Here is a 19,346-nt window from a genome sequence, read left to right as displayed (position 1 = left end):
CGACCAGGCAACTGGACGTACAGGACAGCTTTGTTTGTATCTCTGCAAGTTCGTAATTCGAATATTCGTAAGTAGAGGTAGTCCCTGCAGGACTGTGTCTGTGAAAAAACCCCGGCACCTACCTTCGTGCCGATAGCGCCGGGCTTACGAGAACGAAAAGCGGGCAAATTCCAAAAGTGCTTTGGATCTGTTGTGACTGCGATGAACCCCGCGCTCACGCATGCAACGCACCACCGCAGGTCCAGCGCCACTTGTCGAAGCTCTTTGACAACATGGCCAAGATGGAGTTCGAGAAGGGCCCAGGCGACACGGAGACGAAGATCGGGCTCGGCATGTACAGCAAGGAGGGAGAGTTCGTGGCCTTCAACGCGCCGTGCGACTGCAGTGGCCCGGTACGACACGCTCGGCACCTCGCGGCGACAAGGAGCCTGGGTTCGATTCCCGGCTCGGTTACCTTTCTTGTATTCATGGTTCTTTCGGTAAAGTCACGTAGAAGGGAAATAATAAATAAAATAATTGTTGATAATTGGTTTTTTACCCTTCTATCTGGCAACAAAACTGACATCTTTTTACAAGGAGTCATGTTTGCATAGACCACAATACCTGCAGTCATAATGCAAACAAAAAACATAACTCTGATAATGTGCACTGTCCTTGTTTGCATTATGACTGCAGGTATTGTGGCCTATGCAAACATGACTCCTTGTAAAAAGGTGTCAGTTTTGTTGCCAGATAGAAGGTGTAAAAACCAATTATCATATTTTTACTGGCAAATGAGGTTCCAATGGTGAAAATAATTGTTTTTTATATTAATATTATTTTATTATTTCCCTTCTACGTGACTTTACCGAAAGAACCATGAATATGAATCCCTGCAGTCACGAAAGCTTTAAATCAAAATTTAACTACCTTTCTCGTGTATGCAGTTTGCTTGTTCTCCCCCTGCTTTACGTGGGTTTCCTCCTATAGCTCAAATAAAAACCGCACAATGTAACCGTACGTATCTATGTTGAACTTCTTTCGCGCCGTACATAGCAAACCGTGCTATTCCGAGTGTGCGGGTGAAAGACAACACAAACTAAACACAAAAAGCCATTTGAAAGAAATTAGTTTTCAATCTATGTGATTTAAAAATGCACTTCCCATTGGCTTCCTAGTATCGGAAGGAAGGGCGTTCCAGATGGCTGCAGAAGCGCTTCTGAACGCGCGCGATTGAGCGATCGTCTTTGTTGGATGGCTTGCAAACTGTAACTATGTATGTATGAACGTTGAACTTCTTTCGCACTGTACGTAGCCAACTTCTAATCGGAGGTGCGTGGGAAAGACACAATACTAAACACAAAAAGCAGTTCTAAAGAAATGAGTTTTCAATCTGGTGTTTGTCAAATATCCAAATTGTAGGACCAGTATCTGAAAACTACCCGATTGGGATCAAACAAGAGCAGCAGCATCGTTCCCTCTACTGCGGGAGATCTGCAGGACCATCCTGAGGCTTTCCTGGCTAAGCAAGCCTATTAAGCTAAGCAGGCCTATTAAGCTAAGCAGGCCTATTAAGCTAAGCAAGCCTATTAAGCTAAGCAGGCCTATTAAGCTAAGCAGCCCTATTAAGCTAAGCAAGCCTATTAAGCTAAGCAGGCCTATTAAGAAAGTGCCGTGGGACTCTCTTCTTGCAGGTGGAGGTCTGGCTGAACAGGCTGCTGGACAGCAATGAGAGACACGGTGCGAAACGAGATGATGGAGGCAGTGGTGGCTTACGAGGAGAAGCCAAGAGAACAGTGGCTCTTCGATTATCCGGCCCAGGTGAGAAACAGTGACTTGCTTCTGATGCAGGTGAGATGCTGTGACTTGCTTCTGATGCGAGTGAGATGCAGTGACTATCTTCTGATGCAGGTGAGATGCTGTGACTTCTGATGCGGGTGAGACGCGTTGGTGTCCGACGCGTTGGTTCTGCCCGTGCGTTGTCTCCGCCGGGCCAGGTGGCTCTCACGTGCACGCAGATCTGGTGGACGACGGAGGTGGGCATCTCGTTTGCTCGCCTGGAGGAGGGCTACGAGGGAGCGCTCAAGGAGTACTTCAAGAAGCAGGTGGCGCAGCTCAACACCCTCATCTCCATGCTCATCGGGCAGCTCTGACGCCCGGGGACCGCCAGAAGATCATGACCATCTGCACCATCGATGTCGCACGCACGCGACGTCGTCACCCAAGATGATCGCGCAGAAGGTCGGGGATTCCTTATTTTTCTTCCTCTTCCTCCTCCCTCCCTCCTCCTCCCTCCTCCTCCTCCCCCCCTCCTCCTCCTCCCTCTTCCTACTCCTCTTCCTCCTCCGCTTTCTCCTCCTCCTTCACCCTCCTCTTCCCCCCTCCTTTTCCTCCCTCCTCCTCCCTCCTCCTCCTCCTCCCTCCTCCTCCTCCCTCTTCCTACTCCTCTTTTCCTCCTCCGCTTTCTCCTCCTCCTTCACCCTCCTCTTCCCCCCTCCTTTTCCTCCCTCCTCCTTTTCCTCCTCTCCTCCCCCCTCCTCCTCCTCCCTCCTCCTCTTCCTCCTCCTCCTCCTCCTCCTCCTCCTCCTCCTCCCCCCTCCTCGTCCTCCTCCCTCCTCCTCCCTCCTCCTCCTCCTCCTCCCCTCCTCCTGCCCAAGCTCTGTGGTCCTATATCTGATGTTTTGCAGACCCCGTGAGGGTTTGTGAACGGACGGACGGGGTGGTGCGAACGCTGAAACCGCGCACAGGCGGAAATTGAACCCACTTGCTGTGCTGCCATTGTACCCTGACTATAAGCCAGGGTATGGCCACTTTAATGCCCATGATCACAAGTTTGACACCCCTGCAGCCGCTATGCAAGAAAAGGAATACATTCTTGATTCATTAAAGCTGAATATTTAAAGCGATTGCATTTTCGATTTTTTTATGCTAATTCCATATGTGTGTGTGTGTGGCGTGTGGAGCGGTGGTGTAGGTAGAGATTAGCGGCGCTGCGCTACGAACCGGCGACCCGAGTTCGACTCCCGCTCACGGCCAACACCAGTGACGATTATCTTAACCGGTCTTGGGCCCCCTTCTTTTAGTCGACTCGGCCTCAAATGAGTGTCTGGTGCAGTGTGTGTAAACATCACCACTGGGGAGACAAAGGCTGGCGGCCGGCCTGGTGCTGGCCAGCCACCCCCCCTCGCTCGCTAACAGCACTTGGCGTGGTGGGTGGGGTTCTTTGTGCGGTGTGCGCAGGTGAGAGAACTCGCAGGCGTTCATTTGGCTGTCGCAGCTGCGTCACCGCTGGGACGACGAGAGGAAGCACTGGCTACGCCAACATCTGCGACGCGCAGTTCCTCTACTCCTATGAGTACCCTGGGCAACACGCCGCGCCTCGTCATCACTACACGCTCACCGACCGGTACGACTCACCGGCATCAAGCCACTGCACAGCTCACCGATTCGGTATGAATCACCAGTGTGTAGTCATCGCACCGCTCACCGATCGGTACGAATCACCAAGTTTCTAGTCATCGCACAGCTCACCGATCGGTATACATCACCAGTGTGTAGTCATCGCACAGCTCACCGATCGGTACGAATCACCAGTTTCTAGTCATCGCACAGCTCACCGATCGGTATACATCACCAGTGTGTAGTCATCGCACAGCTCACTGATCAGTATACATCACCAGTGTGTAGTCATCGCACAGCTCACCGATCGGTACGAATCACCAGTTTCTAGTCATCGCACAGCTCACCGATCGGTATACATCACCAGTGTGTGTAGTCATCGCACAGCTCACCGACCGGTATGAATCACCAGTGTCTATTCATCGCACCGCTCACCGACAGGTACGACTCACCGGCATCAAGTCATTGCACAGCTCACCGACCGGTATGACTCACCGGCAAAAAAAAATAGATTCAATGTAACCGGCGTTTGAAATATGACCTGCAAATGACTTGAAAAATCTTGGCAGGACCCACCTGACAAACGAGTCTTGAGACTCGGTGAGGTTTTCTACCCGAGTAAACAAACGTCCCCTTTTGCCTCTGCGTGTGACCCCCCCACCCCCTCTCCCCCCACCTCGCTGTCAAAGGTGCTACATCACGCTGACCCAGTCGCTACACTTGACCATGAGCGTGAGCGCCAGCGGAGCGGGCCGGCCGGCACCGGCAAGACTGAGACCACCAAGGACTTGGGCCGGGCCCTGGGAATCATGGTCTACGTGTTCAACTGCTCCGAGCAGATGGACTACAAGGGCGAGTGGGCAGCGAGCGTCTCGTCGCCGCGTCGTTTTAAATTCGAGCGCTGACGCAAACGGTTTATTTCGCCCGCGAGAATCATTCCGGAGCGGTTGCGAGCGTGTTGGTTCGTGCGAGTAACTTTTCGTCCCGCCGTGCGTCCGATTTGTCATCATGCTAAAGTCGACGGAGGCTCACGCTGCTCGAAGAAGGAAGCTGGGGGGGGGGGGGTGGGGCCCCCCCTTTTTGGTGTCTGGGATGAGCTTGGGGCCGGTGACGCGGCCAGCGGTAGCGTCCTTGCCGCCAGTCGTAAGGGGTTCTCGGTTCAATCTTGGCGGCCGCCCTGGTTGTTATTATTGTTATTGCTACTGTGGGTATTAACAACAAGGAGGTAAAATTTCGATTGAAAACTTTCGTGAGTGCAGGGATTCATATTCTTGGTTCCTTCGGTAAAGTCATCACGTAGAAGGGAAATAATAAAATAATAAAAGTAAAACAATATAATTCTCACGACGTTTCGATTGCAACACAAGCAATCATCATCAGGTGTGAAAACCACGGCAAGAACATTTGAAAAAAGTGGCGTTTTTTTCTTAACGTTAGCACCACGGACAGCAACTGGAATACTGTTAAGAAAAAAACGTGGTGAGATGTTAACTCCCTCGCCCGCTGTACAGGAGGTCGTGGGTTCGAGCCTGACCCTGACGCCTGCTGCTGTATATTTGGAGTTTGCGTGTCTCTCTTTCTCTCTCTTCCCGTGGTCGCGTGGAATTTTCTCCAGCTGCTCCGGTTTTTTCCCTCCACATTTAGAATCAACGTCACGCGCTGAGAGTATTTGGCTGCAATGCATTCCCCACGCGATGATGATGATGAGCCACTTTGTTGGGCGATCATTAGCGATCGCCAGGATGCTTCTCAAAAAGAACTTTACAGCTCAGTTGGGGCCTCACCTGGTTAAATAAAAAAATAGTTTAAAGTAGTTTTATAGATGAGACGTGTGATGCGAGGCGCTTTGAGTTAATAATAATAAAATAAAAATTTCGAAAGCGCAATCAAGTAAGTGCCCAGCGGCACAATGCAAATCCATTTTGATTCCTGAAATGTGTGTTTGTTGTTGTTGTCATTGTCGTCGTTGTTGTCGTTGTTGTTGTTGTTGTCGTTCACAATAATTCCTTGCCCCGCGTGTTCCCGCGTGCAGTCGTGCGGGAGCATCTACAAGGGGCTGGCTCAGACGGGGGCGTGGGGGTGCTTTGACGAGTTCAACCGCATCTCGGTGGAGGTGCTCTCTGTGGTGGCCGTGCAGGTGAGTGCTCCGGGTTCACTAACTAACTCTCTAACTCACTAACTAACTAACGATCTAACTAAACACATTCCTGCGGAGGGAGCTGGTAGGAACGTTGGGTTGCTCGGTCAATGGCCAGGGTCAACGGCGGTGTGGTGTTTTCCGCAAATATGCCCGATTGTGAGGGCGGGCACAAGCCGGCATGAGTAGGTTAAACGTTGAGTTTTATAAGGGCACCACGGGGTGACCAGCCCCTCCCCACCCAGCCCCACCCCTCCCACCCCCCACCCAGCCCCACCCTCCCCACCCAGCCCATCCCCACCCTCCCCACCCAGCCCCTCCTCACCCTCCCCACCCAGCCCCTCCCCACCCTCCCCTCCCCACCCAGCCCCACCCTCCCCACCCAGCCCCTCCCCACCCTCCCCTCCCCACCCAGCCCCTCCTTCCCCACCCAGCCCCTCCCTGTACGACAGACACAATAATCCCCTGTGGGCTGGTGTAACCAGGAGGTTCCTACCAGTACTGTCTAACTAACTCACTAACTAACCATCACGCAAACTGCGGTCATCCTGGCATCAGCGGCGGCGGCTTTCGGTGACTGCATCGCGCGTGCTTTGAGATGCGCTTCTGCGGCCGTCTGGAATGCTCTCTTCCTTCTGATATCAGGAAGTCAAATGGGAGCTACGCAACTTTTAAATAATCATCTAGAGTAATTAGCACGGTTGGCTACGTACGTTACGAAAAAAAGTTCAACATGGGCTATTACCTGTTTGTCCACAAATGGTAGCTCAACAAAGTGGCTTTTCGCTTGGAAATTTATCGTAGCCAAATCCTCTCAATGCACGTTTCTAAATGTGGAGGAAAAAACCCGGAGGACCCGGAGAAAAAATCCACGTGACCACGGGGAGAGAGAGACATGCAAACTCCAAGCAGGCGTCAGGGTAGGGATCGAACCCACGACCTTCTAGTGTTAGAGAATGCCTCGCAGAAGTGGATTTCACAGAGCTACCCTCGAGTGGCATGAAGGTGCAGCCCTGCCATTGCTCGCTCACGCCAACGCTGATGGAAGGGCCCCCGTTTGAGCGAACTTCAGAGGGGGCATTGGGTCTATCCTTTCACTTCTTTCTAGATTTGAAGCTTTCGTGACTGCAAGGATTCATATTCTTAGGTTTTTTTCGGTAAAGTCACGTAGGTAAAAAATAAAAATCACGACGTTTCCACCTGAAGATGGAAGCTTGTGTTGCCTCCGAAACGTCGTGATTTTTATTTTATTTTTATTTTACTTTTATTAATTTAAATTAAAAAAAATTACCTACGTGACTTTACCGAAAAAACCTAAGAATATGAATATCTATCCTTTCACGTTTGACGAGACTTGTTAGAGATCGAGTGCAGGGACCCACAGTTTACCCCACCACACGCGGCCCTGCCGATCGACTTTACCGTGCCGTTATTTCGACAACTGCCAGGAGATGGAGTCAAACCGGTGTCCTCTGGATTGCGAGTCCAGTGCTCTGCTGAGCCGCTACACCACTTTGGCAGTTCCTCGAGAATAATAGCAACAGAGTTATTAAAAAAATAAATAGCTATCACAGAGTTATTACGCACGTCATGCGGGAGGGGCGTGTGGCAGAGGTCGCAAACGGGTCAATTTGATTCCTTACCCGTACCCGTACCCGGCCGGGTACGGGTAGCCGGGTATCGGGTAGGGTACGGGTATCGGGCACCCGGTTGCGACCTCTGGCGTGTGGCACAGTTTTGCGCCAGCTGTCGTGGAGTGCGGCGGTCTTGTCGCTACAGTTTTCTACGTTGAGTAACGACGTCTTTAAAAACGACGGCGCTGCTACGCCTCTAAATAAAATGAATGCCGAGCCGCTCGTGCGTTCCGAGATTCAGCGGTGAACGGGACAGACACACCCTGCGACTCGCTGCAGATGTCTCGGAACGGGAGAGGGTTAAGCCCACCGTTGGTCAGGCCACGCGTAAATGAATTCACACGCAGTGGAGCGTGGCAGTCGCAGCGCGAGTCCGGCGACAGGCGACAAGGTCGAGTCCGTTCCCGCTGCTGTTTCCCACCACCTCCGATTAGCACGGTTGGCTACGTACGGTGTGAAGGAAGTTCAGCGTACACACATGCAAGCATTTAGACACATATTCTTTCTCCAGTCGCATTTGTTCAAACAGCCGGTTCAGACTTTGTAGGTATGTATGTTGAACTTCTTTCACACCATACGGAGCCAACAGTGCTAATCGGAGGTTGCTGGGGAAGGACAATAAACTAAACACAAAAATCAGTTGAAAAGAAATGAGTTTTCAATCTAGATTATTTAAAATTCGCAACGGCAGAGTTCAGCGTAACAAAACCAAAAAATAAAATATAAATTACATTTCCTGCACAAATGTTTGTCACGAAAATGTTGGTTTTCCAATTTTTCCAGATGTCTAATTTACAAGCATAGAATCGACTACAATTTGTACCAAAGTTCAGCTCTCTAGCCCGTCTACAACATCGTTCCTTTGTACAAGTCACTATACATATGCCAGACAATCCATCACCGGTGTGGAGCCAAAGCAAAAGGGAAGAAAGACCTTTCGCTCGTTTATTTCGTGTACATCAAAGCAACCGAGTCGGATCAGCGACGACCGTTCGTGCGCGTGCGGGGGGCTCAGGTTCGCCCGCGCGAGCACGACGGTCGGAGAGAAAGTCAAGTGAACTCAACAAGTGCACCCTGTCCCTTTGAGACCGGCACGAGCGGGTGCCAACTCAAGTGGCTTGCCAAGCGGAGCCTCTCCGTGCCTCCTTTGTTCGCTGTGGGGGAGCTTGGAGGAGGGCGGCTGTTGCTGCTGCTGCGTAGGCAGGGCGAGTGCGAGGCACGCTGTGGGGGGGGGGATAATGTTTGGAGAAGTGACAGAGAGCGGCAGGTCCGGGCAAGTCGAACGACCCGGCAGCTGCCTGGTAACGGCACTGAGGACATAAAATCCATTCAGGTCTCTCGCCAAACTTGAGAAGGGCCTGCGGAAGTGGATGTCACCGAGCTGCCTCTGAAAATCACTTCAAGTTGACCTCTGGAGAGGGCAGAGGGACTGGTGTTGAAACACCACTCTGGCTCCGCATATGAGAGAAATATTCTTCGCGTGACGGTCAAACTGATATATTAATTCTCAGAGCTGGAGTATAGCCAAATTAGCCAAACCAAGGTTAATGTTGTTTCGATACTGTTACTGGTGACCTGAGAGTGCCCATCACCCCGTACGTATATATGTTGAACTTCTTTCGCACCATACGTAGTCAACTGTGCTAATCGGGCGGGTGCGGGGGAAGGACAACAACCTAAACACAGAAAGCAGTTCTGAAGGAATGAGTTTTCAAACTAGATGATTTAAAAGTGCACAGCTCCAGTGGCGTCCTAATATCGGAAGGGAAGAGCGTTCCAGACGGACGCAGAAGCGCATGTGAAAGCGCCGCGCGATGCGGTGACCTCACAACACTTTAAGCAATGTTGGTTAAAACCCAGACTCGAACCCAGGTTTTCAGTGGTGCTGGTTCATTGCTCCGAGCCATGAGCTACCCCCGCCTCCTTTCTCTTGAAGGCTGACGATGCCCTGTGCCCAAAGCGTTCACTTGGACACGGCTGGCAGCGACGGTGACAAGAATGACGCGATGGAAAATTATATTCGTTGTCCCCCCCCCCCCGTCCTTTTTAAGAGCAGCAATTTTTACGTCTCAGTAAGCATTCAAATAACTTTGATTGTCGTGAAAGATGATAATGCTTCTCCGTTAAGCCGGGGTTTCTCAAGCGTAGCGAGCGAGCGCGTGGATGGTCTGAGGCAGGTGGCCAATGACTACATGAAAGAAAGTTCACGTTTCAGTGTTTAGTTTGCTTTAGCAGGCAGGGCCGTATTCAAGAGGCACAGTGGGCATTTCTTCGTAGGCCCTAGGTCCTTTACTTAGGCCCAAGGCCCCTTTAGTTTTCATAGTTTTTGCAAACTAAAGGGCCAACGAAAAAAAAGTGTTGACCACGTTCTTTTTTTGTACGATCAAAATGTAACCAAGATATCTTCTTGAATAAATACATTTACATAGCAAGGATAGGCACAGCGTTTAAAATAAAATCCGCTTACCCGCGGCACACGGCGCGCTCCCATCGAATGAGGGCACAGACGAAACAATGGAGCGTATCAGCAGTAACAAAATCTATCCGGCGGCTGGACGAAGTACCGTGGTGAAGCAAGCGGAGTGACAGTGGCGGCAGTCGTGACTGGGGCAGCAGCACCAACTGTAGGAAGTTATCGCTAGAGGCCTACGCAACAGAAGTGCCTAGGGGCCTACAATAACCTTAATCCGGCCCTGTTAGAGAACTTAAGCGACCAGGAGTTGTAGAATTTGGAGTAGCTACTTGGTGCATTAGTTTGCCAGTGGAGGGCAGTGATTGCAGTGGGGCTTTGTCTGGTCGGATGGTGTCGATTTATTTGTGTGTGTTTAGGTGATTTGTTTACTTCTCATGTACTTTGCACTCCTATCGTGTTTGTGTATTGTTTGTTGTTCTGACGTTCTGACCCCGTGCCCTTACTGAAGATCTGTGTCAAAGAGCTTTATTGCTCATCAGATTCCTCCAGTCTAAAGAATCCCGATTGAATAATTTGCAGGTAATTTTTCAGAATTCGGATGTTTGGCCAATGCCAGTTACATTGTATGTTTGTTTTAGCTATGGGAGGAAGCCGGGGGACCCAGAGAAAACCCATGCAGAACAGGGGGAGAGAGAGAGAACGTACAAACTCCATACGGGAATGCACCCGAGACAGGAATTGAACCCAGGGCCTTCTTGCTACGAGGCGCGAGCCTTACCACTGCGCCACCGCCCTGGCGGTCTGATGCCAGGGCCGGGTGCGTGACGCATGCAGGGCACGGTGATGCCACGTTACGAGAGCATCCGTGCTCGTACGTACGTACGCACGTGCGTTGAACTTATTTTCGCGCCGTGCGCACGCAAGCCAGCCGCGCTAACCAGAGGTGCGGCTCGCAGGTGAAATGCATTCAAGACGCCATTCGGGACAAGAAGAAGAGGTTCAACTTCCAAGGCGAAGAGATCAACCTGGTGCCATCGGTCGGCATCTTCATCACCATGAACCCGGGCTACGCCGGCCGCACCGAGCTGCCCGAGAACCTCAAGGCCCTCTTCAGGTGACCGTGGGAACGGCTGTTGGGCCCCCCCTCGTGTGACCAGGAGAGTCTCAGTGGGCGATGGCCAGGCCCCCGGACTGGGCCATCGGAGCAGCAGACCGTAGGGCAAATGCCCATTCCGAGGGACGGTAGGGGGGCCGGACTGCGTGGGGAAATTACTTTCCCAATATTTTGTCAGCTCTAACGTGTGCGCTTCATTGCTTTTTGACGTTCTCGGTTGGCCTTAAGTCCCATCCACATATTCGTCAGCCCCCTTAAGAAGAATCCTCGTCACCGGCGACCCCATTTGTGTTTTTTGGACCCAGCCCCGAACGGGCCCAGTGAGGATCGCACGGCAAAATCACGCTAACACGTCGTCACAGATCGAAATGTCAAGCTCGTTTGCAGTTTGTCATCGCACAACCCACAAAGTAAAATAAAAAAAAATCAGTCGTGGACAAAGAGACGGTGAAAAAACGAAAAGGGGAGGCCGCCCTGTGTGCCATGCCGGCCTTCATAGGTGTCTACTCGCTAACAGCCCCAACAGTCCGTTAAAGGCTACACGGGGGGGGGGGCGATCTTTGTTCTTTGGGCGGTTGTGTGCAGGCCGTGCGCGATGGTGGTGCCGGACTTCGAGCTCATCTGTGAGATCATGCTGGTGGCCGAGGGCTTCATCGAGGCGCGGCTGCTGGCTCGCAAGTTCATCACGCTCTACCAGCTGTGCAAGGAGCTGCTCTCCAAGCAGGTGGGCTTCCCGGTCGCGGAACATTGCGGCCATTCATGCGATGTAAACTATTGTACTGGTAGGAACCTCCTGGTTACACCAGCCCACAGGGAATTATTGTGTCCGTCCGTCCGTTGTGCAGGGAGGGGCTGGGTGGGGAGGGAGGGTATGGGTGGGGCTGGGTGGGGAGGGTTGGGCTGGGTGGGGAGGGGCTGGTCACCCCGTGGTGCCCTTATAAAACTCAACGTTTAACCTACTCACGCCGGCTTGTGCCCGCCCTCACAGTCGGGCATATTTGCGGAATACACCACGCCGCTGTTGACCCTGGCCATTGACCGAGCAACCCAACGTTCCTACCAGCTCCTTCCGCAAGAATGTGCTGTTAGCGAGCGAAAAAACAAAGATACCCCCGTAAAGCAATTACATATTAATCTAGATTTGAAGTTTTCTTGGCTGCAGGGATCCATACTCTTTGGTTCTTTCGGTAAAGTTGCGTAGGTATAAAATAAAATAAATTACATCACGACGTTTCGATTGCAACACAAGCAATCATCAACAGGTGGGAAAACCACAACAAGAAAAATATTTTTTTTTCTGCTGAAGTGGGAGAGAGATGCCGTAGTAAGAGGTTATATATGTGTTCCGTTACATATTGTTGGGGCAAGTGGTGTTAGCGAGCACCCACGCAAAACGCACGCACCTATTTCTCCATCTCCCGCTCGCTGTCTCCCAGGACCACTACGACTGGGGCCTGCGCGCGATCAAGTCCGTGCTGGTGGTGGCCGGCTCGCTCAAGCGCAGCGACCCGGACCGCCCCGAGGACCAGGTGCTCATGAGGGCCCTGCGCGACTTCAACGTCCCCAAGATCGTGACGGACGACCTGCCCGTCTTCATGGGCCTCATCGGAGACCTCTTCCCCGCTCTGGACGTCCCTCGCAAGCGCGATCCCGAGTTCGAGCGAGCCGTCAAGGAGTCGGTGCTCGACCTGAAACTTCAGGCGGAGGACAACTTTGTTCTCAAGGTAGCGAGCGGAGTTTATTGATTGTTGTTCTTACTCTGCTTGTTTGCCCCGTAAGGCCTCGCTGAATCTCAGCAGGGAGCAATATTAAACGATTTTTATTTGACCAGGTAAGGCCCCACTGAGCTATGTAGATTTTTTTTAGAAGCCACCTGGCTGTCACAAATGAAAGCCCAACGAAGTGGTTTATCATCACGTGGAAATTGATAGCAGCCAAATACTCTACACGCGCGTCGAAGTCAAATGGGAGCTACGCAACTTTTAAATCATCGTCTAGATTGACAAACTCATTTGTTTAGAACTTCTTTTTGTGTTTAGTTTGTTGTCCTTTCCCCAAACCTCTGATTAGCACGGTTGGCTACGTACGGTACGAAAGAAGTTCAACATGGGCTATTACCTGTTTTTCCACAAATGGTAGCTCAACAAAGTGGCTTGTCGCTTGGAACTTTATCGCATCCAAATACTCTCAAGGCACGTTTCTAAATGTGGAGGGAAAAACTGGAGGACCCGGAGAAAAATATACCTGACCACGGGGAGAGAGAGAGAGAGAGAGACGCAATCTCCAAATATACAGCAGCAGGCGTCATGGTCGGGATCGAACCCACGACCTCCTGTATACCAGGCGACGTAGCTAATAATAATTATAATTGACAATGTTCATTCCATCCCAGGATCGCAATGTGCAAAGCATGAAAAGCAGGAAACAAAAATCAGAACCAGTGGTCCAACCGACCAAACTAGAGAGAGGGAAGGCCACTTTAAAGAGATGGCTTTTCAAAGCAGACTTGAACATCATCAGTTTCATCTTCTTGGTTCTTTCGGTAAAGTCACGTAGAAGGAAAATAATAAAATAATAAAAATAAAACATACTAAAATAATTCTCACGACGTTTCGGCCACAACGCAAGCAGTCGTCCTCAGGTGAAGAATGAAACACCACCAAGCTTGGAGCGTATATTTAAGCTGGGTTGGAGGTGGAGGCGGAAGAAGAGCACCTCCAACCCAGCTTAAATATACGCTCCAAGCTTGGTGGTGTTTCATTCTTCACCTGAGGACGGCTGCTTGCGTTGTAGCCGAAACGTCGTGAGAATTATTTTAGTATGTTTTATTTTTATTATTTTATTATTTTCCTTCTACGTGACTTTACCGAAAGAACCAAGAAGATGAATCCCTGCAGTCACGAAAGCTTTAAATCGAAATAAAATCATCAGTTTCATTCTCGCCACCGCGGCACCCCCAGGTTAAACCGCGACCACCTCCCCGCGTGCGCCCACCCGCAGGTGGTGCAGCTGGAGGAGCTGCTGGCAGTGCGGCATTCGGTGTTCGTGGTGGGCGGCGCCGGCACGGGCAAGTCGCAGGTGCTGCGCTCGCTGTACCGCACTTACCAGTTGGCGCGGCGACGTCCCGTCTGGGCCGACCTCAACCCCAAGGCGGTCACCAACGACGAGCTGTTTGGCATCATCAATCCGGCGACCCGCGAGTGGAAAGACGGTACGGGGGGGGGGGGGGTTGATGTCGAAGGTCAAAAATGATCTCGTCGCTTCTGAGTAACCTCTTTGTAACATCAGCGGTCGAACACACAATCTTACCCCGCACCTCCGATGAGCACGGTTGGTTATGTGCGTTGCGAAAGAAGTTCGTGAGCTGAACCAATGGCTTGACAATGTGTCGAGGTAATAGGTTTTTACCCCTTTCAACTGGTACAAAACTGACACCTTTATACAAGGCATCATGTTTGCAATAACCACAACACAAGCAGTAAAAATGCAAACAAAAAGAAACAACTTTGATGATGATAATGATATGCACTGTCCTTGAAGTTGATTGGTCCACACCCGAGACAGCTTTTCTTAGAGCCTAGTCTCCATTGGTGTTGGACCAGATGACGCCAAAAGGCGTACAACTCAAAGACAGCGCACTATCAGAGTATTGAGAGCTCGGGGTAAGCATTTACACTATGAGATAACGTGGCACGCGATTCTAGGCGTGCTTCGCGAATGTGAGAACAGATTTGCACGCCGGGGCCCTGACGTGAAACCCCCTTGTGTTTTGTCGCGCGTAGCCAAACAGGCTCAGTGGCCGTGAGGCCGCGTGGTTCCGGGAGACGGAGGCACGGCAACGGGCGGTGCGGTCCACAGATAGATTCGATCCACTCACCGGACTGAGCCTTTGGATGACATCTATCTGTGTGGAGCTTTTTCGGTGTTGTTCCCTTCGCCGACGTGGTGTTTTCTTTTGGGTGCTCCTGGTGTTCTCGCACGTGGAGCCAAACGCTCATGAATCGAATTGGTCAAACACGGGAAGGTAGCAGGGCCCTCCTGAACAAGGATGGCACGGTGGCGAGATGTTAACTTCCTTGCCTGGTATACAGGAGGTCGTGGGTTCGATCCCGACCCTGACACCTGTATATTTGGAGTTTGCATGTTCTCTCTCTCTCCTCGTGGTCGTGTGGGGTTTTCTCCGGGTCTTCCGGGATTTCCCACCGCATTTAGAATCATGTTTTTAAGAGTATTTGGCTGCTATAAATGTCCACATGATGATAAGCCATTTCGTTGAGCTATCATTTGTGGCCAGGTCGCTTCTGAAAAAGGGCTGTTACGGCTCAGTGGGCCTTACCTGGTAAAATATACAGCAGACGTCAGGGTCGGGGTCGAACTCACGACCTCCTGTATACCAGGCGAGGTAGTTAACATCTCGCCACCGCGGTACATTCTTGGCTGCCGCCCCCGCCTCCCTCCCCCAGGCCTCTTCTCAACGATCATGCGCGACCTGGCCAACATCTCGCACGACGGGCCCAAGTGGATCGTCCTGGATGGAGACATCGACCCCATGTGGATCGAGTCCCTCAACACGGTGATGGATGACAACAAGGTGAGGCGAGGCCGGACGTGGCGGCTCTGATCGGCTCGGTTTATTTGCACGTATGTACGTCGAACCGTTTTTGCACGGTACATATGATGTCATTTTATTTTAGTCATCGGCCGATGAATGAGTGTGACGGCCACGTGTCCTCGCTTGACCGCCAGGTGCTGACGCTGGCCAGCAACGAGCGGATCCCTCTCAACCCCACGATGCGACTCCTGTTTGAGATCAGCCACCTCCGCACGGCGACGCCAGCCACCGTCTCCAGAGCCGGTGTGTGTCTGTGTGTGCGCGTGTGTATGTGTAGTGGGCTCGAATTAGGTGCACACACACACAGCTTGGAGGCAACACTATTTATTAAACGGTAAGTAATATAACACTGTACATGAGGTGGTGACCACCTTCCTCAACTCACTAACACTCTGGAACACGACACAGAGTGGACCAGGCAGGCTGCGGGCTGCCTGGCCCAGGACGACGACCCGGGACTTGAGGACCGATGATGTCGTCTTCACTTCGGAGTACAACCACCTCGCTCTGCATCCACACCCCGCTTATATCCGCTCTGGCGTGGCCGGCTCCGCCCAGGCGTGGCCGGCTCTGCCCAGGCCACGCCTCCCTTCCCAGGCCACGCTTCCCTTCCCCCACCTCACGGGAAGGTCCGGGTCCCTCCACCACGTGACCCCCCAGGCACCCCCTTGGGGCCCCTAGCCCTCGTACGGGCCGACACAGTAGTGACGTCCTATGTCACTACATATGTACGTGGGAGTGGCGGTGTAGCGGTTAGCGTTACGTTGCGCTACGAAATTGGCGAGCCGAGTTCGGTTTCCGGCTCATGGCCAACAACAGTGACGATTATCTGAACCGGTCCTGGGACTCCCCTAGGTCGACTCAGCCTCAAATGAGTACCTGGTGCGGTGCGTAAAAACATCGCCACCAGGGAGACAAAGGCGGCTGGGTGTGGTGCTGGCCACCCACCCCCTCGTGCAACGTTCTGGCCTTCATAGGTGCTCGCTAACACCACTTGCCCCGACAGTCTGTCAAGTCTATACGGGGGATCTTTGTCTTTGTCTTGTATTTACGTGTGTATGTTGAACTTCTTTCGCACCATACGTAGCCAACCGCGCTGAACGAAGGTGCCACATGGGCTCTCACCCGGTCGCAACATCCACCCGCCCCTCCCCGTCCGGCGACTCTTTGTGGGCTAATGTCGCCTTGTGACCCTTGCAGGAATCCTCTACATCAACCAGGCGGACCTGGGGTGGAACCCGCCGGTGAGCAGCTGGGTGGACGGGCGGGAGGTGCAGTCTGAGCGGGCCAACCTCAGCATCCTCTTCGACAAATACCTGCCCATGTGCCTGGACACGCTACGCACGCGGTAACAAACTAAACAAAGACAGAGATCTCCTCCCCCCACTGCCCGTATAGCCTCAGTAGAATTTTGGAGAAAGTGGTGTTAGCGAGTAGCACGTATGATGATGATGACGACGACGACGGGGATGAGGGCTGTGGTGGATTTGTGCCCCACGTGAGTTAGTGAGTTGAGCGTCGGTCAACATGGGTTCCTGCAGGACGAACAGGTCTCCCATCGGCACTTCTGACACCTCTGCGTCGACCGCTGGCATGCGTGCGTGCGTGACCCCACGTATTTGCAGGTTCAAGAAGATCATTCCCATTCCGGAGCAGAGCATGGTGCAGATGCTGTGCCACCTGCTGGAGTGCCTTCTCACGCCCACCAACGCGCCGCCCGACAGCCCCAAGGAGCTGTACGAGCTCTACTTCGTCTTTGCCACCGTGTGGGCCTTCGGCGGAGCAATGTTTCAGGACCAGGTGAGTTGGGCGTGCCGGGGGTGGGGGGCGGGGCAAGTGAAACGATTGCACTCGCGTCGGCGCGGGGGCAACGATCCGCGATTCATCGATGCAACGAATGAAGTAGATTCTTTAAAAGATAAAAACAAATTTCGTCTTTCCCCCCCAATGTTATTTATTTTTCGTGACTCGTATGTACGTTGAACTTCTTTCGCCCCGTATGCAGCCACCCACGCTAATCGGCGGTGCGGGGGAAGGTCAATGCAGTTGAAGTTAAAGATCCCAAGACGTTGTTCACGGAAGAGCCGGCGCCACGGTCCAAAATTTGACAAATTATGAAATGTCCTCGCAAATTATTCAATTGGGATCAGACAGAGACACGGATCCCCCCCGTACAGCACCTATGTAGCACTTCTATGAATGCCGGCACGGCACACAAGGGGGTGGGTGGCCAACACCACGCTCGGCCTCTCTCCAGTGGTGATGTTTACTACACACCGCACCAGGTACTCATTTGAGGCTAGGGAAGTCCCGTGACCGGTTCAGACGATCGGTTTAGACAATCGTCACCGGTGTTGGTGGCCGTGGGAATCGAACTCGGGTCGCCGGGGTTCGTAGCGCTAGCGCGCCATCCGCCGCACCACCTGCCCCTCTCCCACTCAGCAGCAGCAGCAACAACATTGCTCTCCCTCTCGTGTCGAACCGCGGTGTCCGTGAAACGTCGGCGACGATCACCCCTGAGGCTGCGACGAGCGACCGCGCCCAGTGCCCGGACGTTACCAAGCTGACCTCCCCGAACCCTGCCCCCCCGCAGCTCGTTGATTACCGCACGGAGTTCAGCAAGTGGTGGGTGACCGAGTTCAAGACCATCAAGTTCCCGTCGCAGGGCACCGTCTTCGACTACTACATTGACCCCGAGAGCAAAAAGTTCGAGCAGTGGACAAAACTCATCCCCAAGTTCGAGCTGGATCCGGAGATTCCCCTTCAGGTGAGGCACGACGGTCGGTCGGTCGGCAGGTCGCGTGTCGGTACTCCCGCTGCTTGCAAAACGTCTGGCCGCCGTGGGGAGTAGGCCAAAGTTCCCTATTTGGGGGGGGGGGCCCTCGAGAAACCTCTCATTCAATTATTTCAACTACCAACTACCTCGCCTGGTATGCAGGAGGTCGTGGGTCCGATCCCGACCCTGACGCCTGTTGTTTATATGTTCTCACCGTCGTCGCGTGGATTTTTTTCCGTGTCCTCCGGTTTTCCCCCTCCACTTTTGGAATCGACGTCACGCGTTCAAAGTATTTGGGCTGCCGCGCATTTCCGCACGACGATAAGCCACTTGCTTGGGCTATCATTTGTGATGGCCATGTGCGCTTCTACACAGCTCAGGGGGGCCTTACCTGTTAACGTAAAAAAATGGTCGAGTGTGCTCGGCGGATAAGGAGAAATGTGTCGCTGTTGGTCCGTCGCCGACGCGTCTCGCAGGCGTGCATGGTGCACACGATGGAGACGATGCGCGTGCGCTTCCTCATGGACCTGCTGATGGAGCGCCGGCGGCCCGTCATGCTGGTGGGTGGCGCCGGCACGGGCAAGTCGGTGCTGGTGGGCGACAAGCTGTCGGCGCTGGACGGAGACGCCTACGCGGTGAAGAACGTGCCCTTCAACTACTACACCACCTCCGCCATGCTGCAGGGTAAGGAGCCCCGGGGCTTCTGCTCCTTTTCCACTGGCACACCCGAGCCGTGCCAAGCCCGGGGCCGTCGTGGTACCGGGGCGGGGGGTTGCCTCTGAGCGGTTGCCGTGCCGAGCCGGAGCCAAACCACGAAACGCCGGCCGAATCTTGCTGGAGGCCAAGCAGGGCCAGGGGCGTGGCTAATGGATTGACAGAAGGCTCTTGCGTGCACATTTTTAGTCACCCTGAGATTAACACGTAGGCTTTTGCGACCAATATTATTCATAATCAACGTTTTTGGGGTTGATCGCGTTATTTATAAATGTGTCGTAACCCTCCACCACCCGACACGGCCAATCAGTAAAAAAGTGTCACTTTGACAAAAGACAAATAGTTCATGCTTCAACACACCGGTGTGTTGAAGCGTGAACTATTTGTGGAAGGTTACGACACAAAAACGTTGATTATGAATCATCCTGAGATGTTGATATGCGATGTCGTTCACCCACACTGTCAAACTGTAATTGTTGCTCTGCATGTAAATCAGCCATAGGGAGGAAGAAGAATCACCTCCGTATGTATGTTGAGCTTATTTTCGCAACATACGTCGCCAACCATT

At 52.6% G+C, this 19,346-nt stretch overlaps 1 protein-coding gene across 1 annotated transcript in view; it reads left to right on the top strand.

Annotated features, from left to right (window-relative positions):
- The window catches only part of LOC144950451 (dynein axonemal heavy chain 9-like), a 113,412-nt gene that overhangs the window by 46,942 nt on the left and 47,124 nt on the right, over nucleotides 1-19,346 (top strand). Inside the window, 23 exon segments of the mRNA XM_078880567.1 lie at nucleotides 240-392; nucleotides 1,674-1,706; nucleotides 1,708-1,800; nucleotides 1,977-2,126; nucleotides 2,129-2,179; nucleotides 2,181-2,220; nucleotides 3,225-3,292; nucleotides 3,294-3,338; nucleotides 3,340-3,360; nucleotides 3,444-3,472; nucleotides 4,068-4,122; nucleotides 4,125-4,229; nucleotides 5,411-5,515; nucleotides 10,519-10,676; nucleotides 11,262-11,400; nucleotides 12,113-12,400; nucleotides 13,677-13,887; nucleotides 15,140-15,267; nucleotides 15,423-15,531; nucleotides 16,489-16,636; nucleotides 16,914-17,088; nucleotides 17,882-18,055; nucleotides 18,541-18,748. Coding sequence (XP_078736693.1) covers nucleotides 240-392; nucleotides 1,674-1,706; nucleotides 1,708-1,800; nucleotides 1,977-2,126; nucleotides 2,129-2,179; nucleotides 2,181-2,220; nucleotides 3,225-3,292; nucleotides 3,294-3,338; nucleotides 3,340-3,360; nucleotides 3,444-3,472; nucleotides 4,068-4,122; nucleotides 4,125-4,229; nucleotides 5,411-5,515; nucleotides 10,519-10,676; nucleotides 11,262-11,400; nucleotides 12,113-12,400; nucleotides 13,677-13,887; nucleotides 15,140-15,267; nucleotides 15,423-15,531; nucleotides 16,489-16,636; nucleotides 16,914-17,088; nucleotides 17,882-18,055; nucleotides 18,541-18,748 — 2,686 coding nt within the window.

The sequence above is a fragment of the Lampetra fluviatilis genome, chromosome 58 (genome assembly GCF_964198595.1).
Source record: "Lampetra fluviatilis chromosome 58, kcLamFluv1.1, whole genome shotgun sequence".
NCBI classification, from domain to species: domain Eukaryota; kingdom Metazoa; phylum Chordata; class Hyperoartia; order Petromyzontiformes; family Petromyzontidae; genus Lampetra; species Lampetra fluviatilis.
Note: the sequence above shows the minus strand (reverse complement) of the source record. Positions and strands in the feature narration are given on the sequence as shown.